The sequence below is a fragment of the Ceratotherium simum genome, chromosome 16 (assembly GCF_057802395.1).
Source record: "Ceratotherium simum simum isolate JZ-2026a chromosome 16, ASM5780239v1, whole genome shotgun sequence".
Lineage (NCBI taxonomy): Eukaryota > Metazoa > Chordata > Mammalia > Perissodactyla > Rhinocerotidae > Ceratotherium > Ceratotherium simum.
Genome location: NC_141915.1, coordinates 21,472,916 through 21,487,093, shown reverse-complemented (window position 1 = coordinate 21,487,093; position 14,178 = coordinate 21,472,916). Strand labels below are relative to the sequence as shown.

Here is a 14,178-nt window from a genome sequence, read left to right as displayed (position 1 = left end):
GTGTTTACATTTGCAGTGCATCAGTTCAAACTAGCCACATTTCAAGGGCTCAACAGCCCCATGTGGCCAGTGGCTACACACTAGACAGCACAGGGCTACAGGAAGTCATCAGACCTGCAAAGGGAGCAGAAGAAAGCACTGCTGCCCAATTGAGCTCCTCGGGGCTGCCCTAGGCTTGGGAAATCCCTTCCCTCTGCTCCAGCTCTTGATCCCTTTGGAATATTTTTTAAAGTCCTTCATTAAAGCAAAACTCTTCCTACAAGTAAAAGTGTACACAGAGACATGATACTAAAACAAACAATAGCAGAGTTGCTCAGACTGAAGTGGAGTTGGCGGCTAGAGCTGACCTCTCCCTCCCAGTGGCCCGAGTCCCTCAGAAGAACTCAGACCTCAGGATCTGAGGGGCAATATGAAAATCATTGCTTCTGAAAATTCCAAATGGAAACTAAACCACAATTGAATGTCAGGACTCTCCAGGCACTTGCATTTCCATGACTTCATGTAATCCTCACACCACAATTACCTACCAAGGAAGGGCCATCCTCATCGTGTAGATGAGGAAATAGGCTCAGAGGATATTACCACCCAAACCCCCTGTCCTCTCTGGACCACATTCCTTGGAACAACAGAAAGATACCTGAACACCACTTCCCATTTCAGACCTCACAGACCAACTTTCTTCCCCAAAGCCCTCCACTTTACCCCAGATATAAAGGTCTCCCATGAAGCAAATGAGATAGCAGGGCTTTGGCCAGTCTAGAGGGCTACACCGAGCTGTCTGGACTTGATCAGAAGCCCTCCAGCACTCAAGAAAGGACACTTTTTGAAAAAAAAATTGTTTTTATTGGAACTCATCTGAACATCAGATATACCTGGTGTTGGTTAGCAAGAACCGTTTGTACATTTGATATTGATGGTGCCAAAACCAAAACAGTGACTGAACATGATGGGGAGAGATGTTGAGAACAAAAACCTGATTTTGGAGAGGAAAATAAAAACCAGTCAGATTCAGTGAGGATGCAAAACCTGGTACAACAAAATCCTTTTACAAAATATAAATTTATTACGAAAACCTGGAAGGATAATCTGAGAAAGGGAAAGAAAGATAAAAAGGCCAGCAGGAAGGAGGCAGGAGGAGAGGAAGAGGAAAAGAGAGACGACAAAGAGGAGATGAGAAGAAGAAAATATAGCTGAGCACAACAGAGGTGCAGAAGCTTACCTGCCCAAATGGCATTAAAGCCTTGCTATGTAATCTCCTCATAAAACAAAGCATGCTGAAATACAGTGCTCCACCTCCCATCCGTTCCATTTCTAAGAGGTAAATAAAGAAGCTCCCTGGGAGGAGGACATGAGGTTACTTGAAAACCCAACAAAAATTTAAAAAAAAAAACAAGAAAACACCCCACAGTCTCATTTCCGATGTTCACTGTTTAAAAAAGGAATAAATCCATCTCACAACAGGAGAGGAGGAGTGGGACAGGGAGAGAAGCTCATGGATTTCAGACAGCCAGACTCCCCTGGAGCAGGGAAGGAGGAAGGAAGAGACATGTGATGGTCTCCTGGTTTACCGAGGGGAAAGAGAAGGGAGAGAGAAAAGAGCAGAGGAGAGGGGCAATTAAAACACTGACATCTAATCAAGTTTACTGTGTTAAAAAGAGCCACATGCACAGCAGGCCCCTTGAGGGCCCACACTGCTCCCCGTGCGGCCGTGGTGGACACTAGCTCCTGGCCCCATCCCCATTCCTTCACAGGTTGCAGTGGAGCCATGCAGGTGCTGCTGCTGCTGTGGCGGCGGTGGTGGGACCTTGAGCCAGTTTGCTGGAGCCACTGGTGGGGGGAAAGGCAGGTGGACAGGCCATATAGCAGGGGAAAGAACACCGAAACACCTCTTTTCAAATAAAAAAGAAAACAGCAGTCTATACACAGTTGTTTGTTTTGGTTCAGTACAAACAGAATAAAAAGTCGTTGCTTTGATGGTCAGGCAAACACCCAATTCTGAAGAGAAGTGACGCCCAGCGGGTGAATTAGGAGCCCCAGTGGTTGGCGGAGCGCCTGGCTTTGCGGCCCTCTCCCAGGAGGCAGAGAGCACAGCTTTAGGTAGTGTAAGCCTTTTTCCTTTTATTTAGAATAACCTTTTTTTTTTTCTTTTTCTTTTTTTTTAAGCAAGTTCCCCACTCCCAAGTTGGGCCAGTAAAGATTACATGAAAACTGGCACACCTATCGGCTGGAATACAGATGCACCAAATGAGGATTTAAAAACTTTCCGAGCGAAAAGTAGAACATAAACGAAAAAAGAATCTCCTAGCATTTTCCCCAAAGGTTCACTCTCCCGCCACACACACTCTCCAAAGGACCGCTACAGATCCAACTCTGCAAGAGAAGACAGAGCAGTGTCAATCGAGGAAACCGTGAGGCCACCAGGAGGCTTTCAGTCTCGACAGGCAGGAGACAGCGCTGCCCAGGCCCGGGTCCCGGAGCCAGCACTCACCTATGTCAGTTTCTTGGCTTTGTTGTAGAGGGAATCCACTACTTTACTCATGTTCTGAATTGTTTCCAGAGCAGCTTCATAAGTTTTATCTACTGGGGGTTCATCAAAAATAATCAAGACACCCTCCCCCTGGTCCAAGATCCCTGCAGGAAACACAAGGGCAACCCAGGTAAAAGAAGGGATTAGACACAAAAGCATCTGAGAAGCAGCCCGCTCCCTAGCTGCCTCACTTTCTCCACAAAAGAGGGGAAAACAACTCATCTCTCTCTTCCATTTGTGCATGTTCATTATACATTCTCATCGCAGGGGTAAGAGGGGCAAGGATCCCAGGGAACCACCAGGTGAAACAAATGGAACATCTTCTTTCAAGATAAACAAGAGCATGATGCCTCTTCAACCATTTCATCACCACCACCAGCCCACTCGCCTATATGACTGTTACTCACCATGAAATTTCTTGTCAAGAATCATCTGTGATAATTTCCTTTCCACATCGGCCTAAAATCAAAGCACATGATTAAAGGGACCAGCATCCACTAGTCAGAGACCACACTGACATGAAAGCCTTGTATAAAAGAGTCTTACAGCAAATGGATTGAAAACAAAACAGCAATAATGCAACTCCAGCTCTGAGCCCACAGTCCCCAATCCCCACTGAGAAGTTTGGAAGCTTTCCAACAAGGCCCATCAGGTGTAAACGCCAGCCCCTCCACACACCCCTTTCCCCACTCCCAGCCCCCCAACACAAGCTCAGGACTCCTTACCTTGGAGAGTTTGATGAGGCTAGATATGTGTTCAATCTAAAAGGAAAGGTAGAGAGACACCAACACTGAAAGTTTTATCTTTGCCTCTAATATGGGGGTGGGGTGGGGAATAGCTGTATCTCTTGAAATCCTGCTGAATGTCTCTATACGACCAGACTCTCTCTGGCTGTTTTTAGGTCTCTTGTGCTATGTCCATCTGCCTGCCCTTCATCACTACAGACAATAAACACACTCCTGTCCCACACAGTCAGAACAAGAAACATTTACCACATGCATGATGACTACAAAAGCAAGGAGGAGACTGCACTAAATATAAGCAGAGACGATCTCACCAGCCTCTACCCTACAGCATCCCTCTCCTCAACTCTTGTCCCCTGTCAAGAAAATCCCAAGCTCTTGGTGGTCTCTTGCCCACCATGCACACTCCTAGAAGCGAGTTCCTATTGTGGATGTGTGGAGGAAGGGAGGGGGCTATAGTGAGGATGCCTCGCCAGAAACTCCCCCTTGCAAGATAATAGCTCGAATCCCCAGGAGGATTCTTACCTGTACTCGGGAAAAAGGCTCAATGACTCGGATCAGATTCTGTTCCAGTAAGTTATCATACAATTTGGCCAAGTGTGTGCTGATGATTGGGTCATCCCGGAGCTCTGCCCGGTAATCTGTCAGGGCCTGCCAAAAAAGCGGGTCACAGAGATTGACAAAGAGAAGCCCTTGAAAGTCATGCTCCTCCTAGCTTCCTAAGTAGTCTGCTAGCCCTTGTAACCATATGGTTGACCGAAGTTCTAGGGGATTTGGGGAGACTGAAGGACAGCCATGACAGAAGGCAGAAGAAAAGGAATATCAAGAACTAAAAGATGGAGCCACCCTAGGCACCATCTGTCTGTCCGAAAGCCTCATGTTGACAGCTCAAACCATGTAAGCCACAAGAGCAGCCTGGCTTCTAAGCCAAATTAACTACACAAGCAGTTCTCACTATGTATTCCACAAAACAAACAGGGTCTCCATGGAAAGAAAAAAAAAAAGAATTCTGAGGTTAAATAAAGGGAAATGCTGAATTCCACAGCTAGCTCTTGGAGTTTTACAAGGACCATCAGCACAGTATAGCTCTGCAGTTAACAGAAAACAAAGCACCTTTCTAATTTTGTTTAGCCCCAGTGTTTCCTAAATATCTGATCACAGACTCTTTTTCTAAGGAAACCCTGATAGAAGTGTTCCATCAAACATCCCAAACTTTGGGATAAAATGATCTAGACTGTTTATTCATGTATGTGATTTATTTGCCTTTAGTAATGGTCTCAATATCCCAGCCTCATGTCAGCTGTGCTATAAGGAGTTAAGGGAAGCAAGCAAATCATGCCAAGTAAGGAAATGAAATTGGCAAGAAAATTCCAGGAAGATGATGAATCTTGGGGACAGTTAGAGCCACATGGTCTAGTCTCCATCCCCACTAAGTTTTTCTTCCTGGATCTAGGTTTGTTTTTATTAAGTTGGCCATTATACGCAGACTAAGAGAGAGGTTCAGAAAAGAATATCTGTCTCACTCGACTTCTTAAACAACTTTTTCTCCCTTTTCAAACCTTTGCAAGCATTAAGTAAAAGGCACAGGAGGCAAAGCAAGCCTAGAACATCATCTTGAGGAAGTGTCTTTTGGTCCACATGCACACATCAAGACTTCCCTTTTGTCCACAGAAGAGGAGGAGACCTAGCATTTCTGGAGCTGAAGGAACACCTAAGACCGTGCTATGTGGAACAAACATTAGGCCTGGAGTCAAACCCTGACACATATTAGCTGAGTGACTCTGGGCATCCTCTTTGAATCCCAACTCCCTTAACCATAAAATGCAGATAATATGTTTCTTGTGAAAAATCAAAATGAAAAAAGGATGACAGAAAGAACTTTCTGAAATTGAAAGGTACTGTATATAAATGAGGTATTACAACTCAACAAGTTTCATTGTACAAAAGCGCTGGTTTTGATACTATACTATAATTAATATTTAACCATTGGGGAAAACTGGGTGAATGGCAAATGGGATCACTCAACTACCTTTGCAACTTCTTGTGAAACTAAAATCATTTAAAATAAAAAGTTTTTTAAAAAAGTACTTACAGTCATGCGCTGCATAACGACGTTTTGGTCAATGACACACCGCATATACAACAGTGGTCCCATAAGATTAGTACCATATAGACTAGGTCTGTAGTAAGCTATACCATCTAGGTTTGTGTAAGTACACTCAATGATGTTCACACAACAATGAAATTCCCTACCAACGCACTTCTCTAAACATACCCCTGTCGTTAAGCAATGCATGACTATAAATACCCCTCCTCCTCCACCCGTTCCCTACCAACCCAATATTGCACTTACCTTTTCAAAATCTGCCAGTGATCTATTCTTGCTAGCCTGAGCCACACACTTTAATGCTTCTGTCTAAGAATAAAGAGAAAAATAGTGAAAGTGATCTATTCTGTGCACTCACATCCCACCAAACAAGTCTCATAAGCAGTATGCTATGTCCATATAACTTCTGGCTGCAAGGAAGAACCTGCCCCACGATGGTAGAAGAATACCATCGTGTGCTAACCAATTTCCCTCTGAAATCTGAAATGACTTAAAAATACTAGGAAATAGAAAGTATTCCCAAAAATAGGCCCTGATACAGCATTCTCCAAAGATGACAAGCTAAAAGGAAAAATAGCCAGAGAACTGATTTCTTCCCCCCTCCTCCAAGACTCCCTATCTCGCCAGACTCCTTCCTGCTCTTAGACCTGATCGTATCTGTGCTTTATCAAGACTCATCCTGCTAGGTTTGGTAGACAACACAGACCAAGATCTACTTTCATTAGGGTTGAGGCATCAAAATTCCACGTATTACAATGAATGTTAAAACCCCAGAGTGATGAACGTACAATCAACAGTTGAGGGCAACTTCTAACCTGGTTATATAAAAGGCACTTAACCAAGCTATTGAGTCTCCACTCAGCAAGTAATCTACAACATTCATCTTTCTAGATCGGACTGACTGCTGCTTGAAAGCTGTCATCAAGGTACAAAGGACCAGAAGGAGCTCCTCTTGTACCAGCCTATGTACTTAAATAAGGATGGCGTGTCTTAGACAGCAGACTTTAACAATGGTGCAAAGCTAGTCATTAATGTAGTTTGTCTCCAGGGCAGGCCCCATGGCTTAGCGGTTAAGTGCACGCGCTCCACTGCTGGCAGCCCGGGTTCGGATCCCCGGCGCCCACCGCTTCTCCAGCCATGCTGGGGCCGCGTCCCACATACAGCAACTGGAAGGATGTGCAGCTATGACATACAACTATCTACTGGGGCTTTGGGGGGAAAATAAATAAATAAAATCTTTTAAAAAAATGTAGTTTGTCTCCAGCATTTGCCCTACAGACAGAACAACTGACACGAGAAAAGCCTGTAACTTACAGCCAAATAAGCCAAGTTCAAAGTCTCGCTCCACTGTTACTAGTTACCTGACCTTGTCCTGGACACTTGACCTCTCTTAGCCTGTCTCCTCAACTCTAGTTCCAGATAGAGTAGTGAGTCTTTCACTATAGTAATAACCAGTATTCTTTTGGTCTAAACTAGATGCTGATCTGAAACCTTTTCTGATGAAAAGCCAATTACAGTCACTTATAGAGAATGAATTATAATAATCATGGCCATTCCTCCAAAGATACAGTGGCAGAGCCAAGGTGTCTCTTGTTTAGAGACACTGCATTTGAAAACGCATTTGAAAACTAGACAGATTACTTTTACTTTACTAGTGATAATCAAGCAAAGTACAAAGAAGGGATGGTGCAAACATCTGAGACATCATCTTTACATACGTCACACTCATACCTACTTAGACACAAAAGGTACCACAAAAAGAGCTACCAACCATAGAAGGCCTCTTCTTACACCACACCCAAAACTGAGGACATGTGTGGAAAGGTACTGATAAGAGAAGCACTTGGGTGAGTCATCAAAACCTAGTTTCTGGGGCCAGCCCAGTGGCACAGCGGTTAAGTTTGCGCGCTCTGCTTTGGCGGCATGGGGTTCACCAGTTCGGATCCTGGGCACGGACCCATGCACCTCTCATCAAGCCACACTGAGGTGGTGTCCCAGACAAGGCAAGGAGATGGATGTACAACTATGGCATACAACTATCTACTGAGGCTTTGGGGAGAAAAAAGGAAAAAAAAAGGAGGAAGATTGGTAACAGATATTAGCTCAGGGCCAATCTTCCTCAAAAAAAGACAAAAACAAAACTAGTTTCTGCACCAAGCAATTCGATCTCCCTAAAGCAGAAGTATACTAGACCTTACCGGGCTCCAGACTCTTGGAGAATCCAAGATTTCATATTCTGCACATGTTAAATTTGTAACTCAGGCTCATGGTAGATAAATTCTCTGGTCAAAGCTAAATGCAACCTAACTCACCACAAATGCTACAGTTCAGTTCTATGAGTCCCTCAAACCACCTGATGTCCATAAGACCACCAAACACTAATTTTTCAGGCCAAGAATTTAACAGTATAGGAAATAAACTGAATGGGCTTAAGGGAAAGAAGGAGGGGAAAAAAAAAGAATGAAGAATAGAATGGCGACCTGAAGAACACTGGTCTCACTGAACATCACGTCTGACAACCTGCTGGCCTCACAGTGAGTAGAGATCAGAAGTGCAGTCAAGGCATTCCATACCTGCCTCCCCGCATACCGAAGTGCAAGCTTCCCGCTCACCAAAGCCTGGACATCTTCTGGGCTAGAAAAAAAGACATAGTTGGTCAATTGTTCCAGGATGTTATGTTTCTAAGTATAGGTTTAGGCAAATTTTTCTCAGAATTCCACCGAGAAGACTCTGCCCACAGAGGTAACTGGGCCCCACCCCTAAACCCATATGCCTCTCACAAAGCAGAAACCAGGCTTTCCACACTCTGGCCAAAGTTCAGCACTAATGAGTAGAAAAACTCCAACGTTAAAAAGAAAGCCGCACTGAACCTAACCAAAGTAATAGACCCAACAGGCAGAATGATAAGTGGACATCAAATCTCAGTAAAACAGGTCTTATTAAAACCCAGTCCCGGGGCCGGCCCCATGGCATAGTGATTAAGTGTGCGCGCTCCACTGCTGGTGGCCCGGGTTCGGATCCCGGGCACACATCAATGCCCCACTTGTCAGGCCATGCTGTGGCGGCGTCCCATATAAAGTGGAGGAAGATAGGCACAGCTGTTAGCCAAGGGCCAGTATTCCTCAGCAAAAAAAAAAAAGAGGAAGATTAGCATGGATGTTAGCTCAGGGCTGATCTCCCTCACCAAAAAAAAACCAGTCCCAGTGTAATCCGAAGATCCAAAAAGAATCCCAGTCAATATCTCATTTATTCCCAAAAGAATGTAGATAAATTCTGTAGAATTCTTTATAAAAAAAATCTGTCATGCTTACTATTGTCCCTTTTTTCAAACCTCTTCCTAACCTCTTCCTTAACCCACTCCCATTCTGGGTGGCCCAGTTGGCTAGTGCTGGTCTGTAAGCTGTGTCCTGGCTCCCTGTCCTATGCTCTCCAACTCTCGGGACAGAATAATTGCAGGATGAGAACACTCTAAAAGGGGCTGGGAAGGAGATTTCTAAAATCTGTCTCCCCGATTCTGAAAGACTAGCATGCAAAAGTGCTCTGACTACCTTCGATCCTCCCACTCTACCTCAACCAGCCTCAGAGGCAGCTGCTGCCACTTTTATAACTGGCCAAACTCCCTGCCCATGCCGTCTCTGCCATGGCAGAAAAACTTAGTTGAAGGACTTGAGTTCTCATATCCCGAAGTTAATGTGCACCTACGTGTTGAGCATGATTTTGCACAGCAACATGTACTTCAGAGATGTGATGGCCTTGGGGCTATCGATGGAGTCATAACCCTCAAATGCCTCATAGAAATATGAGTATGCAGTTTTCCAATCCTTCTCCTCTGCTGCATGGATAATACCTGGATATGAAAAAGAAAGGAGTAAGAACCATATGAAATAAGAGAACTATAAAAGATCAGAGCTGTGAAGGGCCTCAGAAATCTATCCCAACCCCACCTACTGATTGATGAGGTCAGAAAACTATAAAAGATCTGCCCAAAATCACTGCCAGCTAATGGCAAAGCTAGGATTAGAACCCAGGTCTTTGGCCTCCCAATTCAATGTCATCTTGCCAGTATAAATTCCAAAGGAGTTAGAGACCCAGCTCTAAAAACCGTATACTGTAACATCTTTTCCCACGCTTCTCACCACCACTGCAGTCCTGCTATCTTTTGGAGCCACTAGAAAAGGCCATGTTTACCCTCCATGACATCACCTTCACAGATCAGAAGGTTGACCCAAACATCCCTAGACTGCCTGAATGACCTCTTTTAATAACATAAACCATTTCTTTAAGATAGCTTTTCTAAGCTTGACATTCTCATATGTAAGCAGCTTTCACAGGAGAAAAAAATTCAACCTCTTATATTCTCATTTCAGAGATTGTCTTTTATGGACATGCTGTTGCCTAGATGCAATCAGTATATAGATTTCACACAATGCCAAATCCATGAACTTAATTGCTCAGAGTTAAGAAGTATTTCCTAAGGCTAACATACCATAGTTCATCCAACCAATTCTCTACTGTTTAGAAACTGGGTTGCTCCCAACGAACCTAACTTTGATTGAACCTGCTATTACTTCCAACCTATGCTCTTATTTGGGATAATATGAAAATTAGTTCTTTCTAGCTTGGGAGGCATTTAAGCCCTAAGATTCTATATATCACTTGTAACTCTGCCTCAATCCTTTATGAGCTTCTAGACTTTAGCCCCATCTATTTGTTTACCACAGGGCTTCCCAACATTTTCACATCAAGGTACATGTACAAAGTATTCAGCACAATGGAGTAAAAGGATGAAACTGCTTACATGTGACCTCAAGGGATCAATGTTTCAGCACACTTTTAACCCACCTGTCATATACCTATGTGCCTGGCACACCAGCTGGGAACTTCTGACTTAAGAACCATTTATTGAGTGACATATGCCATACCCCAGTACTTTTACCCTACCCAAAAAGCCTCCTACTTCGAGGCTGAAGGAATCAGATCATTCTACTACTGTTCTTAACTACAGAGGCCTGGAGAAAACCTGCCCTTCTCTGCAGCCAAGAAGAGCTCCCTCAAGAATACCCAACAGGGGCCGGCCCCGTGGCTTAGCGGTTAAGTGCGCGCGCTCTGCTACTGGCAGCCCGGGTTCGGATGCCGGGCGCGCAACGACGCACCGCTTCTCCAACCATGCTGAGGCCGCATCCCACATACAGCAACTAGAAGGATGTGCAACTATGACATACAACTATCTACTGGGGCTTTGGGGGAAAAAAAGGAGGATTGACAATAGATGTTAGCTCAGAGCTGGTCTTCCTCAGCAAAAAGAGGAGGATTAGCATGGATGTTAGCTCAGGGCTGATCTTCCTCACACACAAAAATAAAAAAAAAAAAAAGAAGACCCAACAAACTATGAACGCTGCTAAACTAGATGAGAAAAATCCCCATTTTCCCATACCTCCCAGTCCAGAACTAGAAGAGAAGAGACCAGACCCAAAACAAGATTGGAAAAAAAACAAGTAAAATAAGGCCCAAGAACTGGTATACTGCTTTCCCACACACATTAGTAAACAGGGGCGACATTAGGACTATGAGCATCATGGTTGGCATATGAGGTTTATTATTTAAAGAAACAAAAATATAAAACTAGACTGTCAGTCATTCAACACAAATATTAATGAGGACCTACCATGTGCCAAGTACTGATAAGCTACTTGGCTTATCAGTAGCTCAAGAAACTCATAGTCTCACTGTGGGAAATGGTCACCAAAACAGAAACAAGCAGATTAGTACCATAATATGTACAAAAGAATATACTTCTAATAGGGAAGTCCAAAAGCACAGAAGGCACTGAAAAGGAGACACCTGAGCTTGAGTGGGAAGGATGCACAGGAGTTTGCCAAGGGGACAAGACAAAAAGGGAAATTTCCAAGTAGAGAAGACAAAATATATAAAGGCACAGAAGTAGGAACACATGAAGTCATTTGGTGACTAGGACTGAAAACTAGAGATAAGGATGAAAAGGAAGGATGCCTTCCTTTTGAATGCCAGGGTAAAGTAAAATTTAGCCTAGGGATAATGGGAAGCCACTGGAGAATTTTAAACAAAGGAGTTACAATGATCAGATTTGTGTTTCAAAAAATGACTTTAGGACCAGTAAGGAAGATGGATTGGGAAAAGGGACTAGAGACAGTTGGATGAGTAAAAGACTACTCCAGTGGTCTAGGCAGTAGAGCAGTGATTGTAGAGATGGAAAAGGGCAGATTTACAGACAGACTCAACCTGATCTGGCAACTGATTAGATATGAGGGGTGAAGGAGAGGAAGGAGTCAAAATTACTCCAAAGACAACAGCTTGAGCAACTAAGTCAATAATGATACCATTAACTAAAATAGGAAATGCAGACAAGAATAGTTGAGGGGGAAGGATTATATAATAATTTTGATTTTAGATGTTAGGATTAAGATACCTATGGGACATTTAGGTAGGTAAGTCCATTATGCAGCTGAAAATATGGATCTAGACTTTAGGAGAGAGGGAAGCTACTGGAGATCTAGATGAGGAGATAATTAGTGTTATGTGGTAGCTAAAACCATGGGAGAGTAAAGGATTACAGAGGAGACAGGGAGAACAGGAAGAGAAAAGAACTAAGAAAACAACACTGAGAAACACCCACACTTAAAAGGCAGTCAGAAGGAAGGGGAAACAGCAAAGTGTGACTGAGGACAATTAGTCAAGGGAAGGGAACCAAAAAGACAGTGGTGCCAAAAAGCCTAGAGTGTTAAACAGGGTCAAAATACCCCCCAAAAGTCAGAGGCTATAAGGGAGTTATTGATTTCTTTCAAGGAGTCGATAGAGATACTAAAGTAAGGATACTCTTTCAACTTTTTCAAGAAGCTTGAGAGAAACGGAGAAGACAGCAATTTAAAAAGGAGAAAGGGGGGCCGGCCCCGTGGTATAGCGGTTAAGTGCGCACACTCCGCTGCTGGCGGCCTGGGGTTCGGATCCCGGGCGTGCACTGATGCACCACTTGTCAGGCCATGCTGTGGCGGCATCCCATATAAAGTGGAGGAAGATGGGCACAGATGTTAGCCCAGGGCCAGTCTTCCTCAGCAAAAAGAGGAGGATTGGCATGGATGTTTCCTCACAAAAAAAAAAAAAAAAAAAAGGAGAAAGGGCTGTGCTTTTTCAGCTGGGGTGGTTCAAAGACTGAGAAGATCCAAGGGGAGAAGAAAGACTAAAGACTTAGAATGAAACAAAAGGACAGGTAGAAGGATCACTCTTGATAAGGCGTAAAAATGGATAGTGATACAAATTCCGGAGAAGAGAAGTAAAGAGGTTTCACATAAAAATGGCCCCTATTTCCTCCAAGAAATACGATGCAAGTTCATCTCTTGACCATGAAGGAAAGGCATAATAAAAGAGTAGCAGCTTAAAGAAAGTGCCAATATTTGGTCAAAGCTAGATACTATAAGACCTTCACATTCATCATTTCATTTAATCCTCACCACAATCCTATGAGGAAGTACAATTATTACCACCATTTTACAGATGAGCTAAAAATAAATTAAGTAACTTGCCCAAAGTCACACAGCTAGAAATTGGCAGAACCAAACTCCAACCTATGAAACTCGGTTTCTAGAACTTCTGCTCTTAACCGCTGAATGACAAAACATGCCACTTGATACTCACAATACCCAAGAGGTAAGTAGGGCAGGTATTATCTCTCTTGTACAGACATGGAAACAAAGATTGCAGAGAGGTAACACCAGGACTTAAACTAGTCTTCTGCCTTCAATTCCAGTGCTCCTTTAATAATGACAATAAATTATAACTAATTAAAACTGCTGACTACAAGAAAAAGCATCTGCCAATCTATGGCCTCCTAGACACAACATTCATACACTCCATCAGAATGCTATCCACTACACCTGACTGAAATTGGGAGGTCGTTCCTTAGCCCTGATCTAGGACGCCCTTTGGAAAAGTCCAACATGCTTTACAAAGGTCTCCAAATGACAACTAACTTGGGTTAGTCCAATCCTGGAAAGAAATACTACTACATCCTGAGTAAGTGACTAAGATGGAAGTTAAGGGAGTTTTTTGTTTTTTTTTTTTATAATTTTATTTATTTATTTTTTTTTCCCCCAAAGCCCCAGTAGATAGTTGTATGCCATAGTTGCACATCCTTCTAGTTGCTGTATGTGGGACGCGGCCTCAGCATGGAGGGAGAAGCGGTGTGTCGGTGCGCGCCCGGGATCCAAACCCGGGCCGCCAGCAGCAGAGCGCCCCACTTAACCGCTAAGCCACGGGGCCGGCCCATAAGGGAGTTTTTTAAGCCTAAGTGAGACCTCTCTAGGGTCATGGCTCTAACAATCAGGTTGCCTGGTCAACAATGGATAAGCATGTTCTTAATGTATTTTAGGCAGTTAACAGCAAGTTAATATGAGGGGGGCAACTAGTTAGAGAGGTAGCCTTCTAATTGGTTTTTCTGAGGAAGCTTGAGCTGAATCAGCCAATTTTATTCTCCAGTCCCAATCCCCTATTCCTCCCACCTGTGAGATAAAATGAGCTTTAACAAAACATCCCATGAGTAGCTATGAGTGTTACCTGACTGCATATCCAAGGTGGCCTGCAATTTAGGGGGGCAGTAGATGGCATTTGCTGTGGTTCGAGCAGAGGTTAAGGCAGCTCTGGCTTTCGGCAGGTTGCTCAGGGCATGGTATGTTTTGCTTTCTAAAAGCTGTACTTCCACCAAAAGGGCTTTGTCATCCATCTTTTTCAACTCCCGCAGCAGCTGAGAACCTGGGGAAGGAAGAAATACA

General features: G+C 43.8%; 1 protein-coding gene across 1 annotated transcript in view; it reads right to left on the bottom strand.

Annotated features, from left to right (window-relative positions):
- Window positions 1–820: 820 nt before the first annotated feature.
- The window catches only part of PSMD11 (proteasome 26S subunit, non-ATPase 11), a 32,302-nt gene continuing 18,944 nt past the window's right edge, over window positions 821–14,178 (bottom strand). Inside the window, exons 6-14 of the mRNA XM_004441888.3 lie at window positions 13,964–14,158; window positions 9,080–9,224; window positions 7,951–8,011; window positions 5,624–5,686; window positions 3,796–3,921; window positions 3,253–3,288; window positions 2,935–2,986; window positions 2,489–2,631; window positions 821–2,370 (exon numbers count right to left, since the gene is read on the bottom strand). Coding sequence (XP_004441945.1) covers window positions 2,489–2,631; window positions 2,935–2,986; window positions 3,253–3,288; window positions 3,796–3,921; window positions 5,624–5,686; window positions 7,951–8,011; window positions 9,080–9,224; window positions 13,964–14,158 — 821 coding nt within the window. The 3' untranslated portion in view covers window positions 821–2,370. The remainder of the gene's footprint in view (window positions 2,371–2,488; window positions 2,632–2,934; window positions 2,987–3,252; window positions 3,289–3,795; window positions 3,922–5,623; window positions 5,687–7,950; window positions 8,012–9,079; window positions 9,225–13,963; window positions 14,159–14,178) is intronic.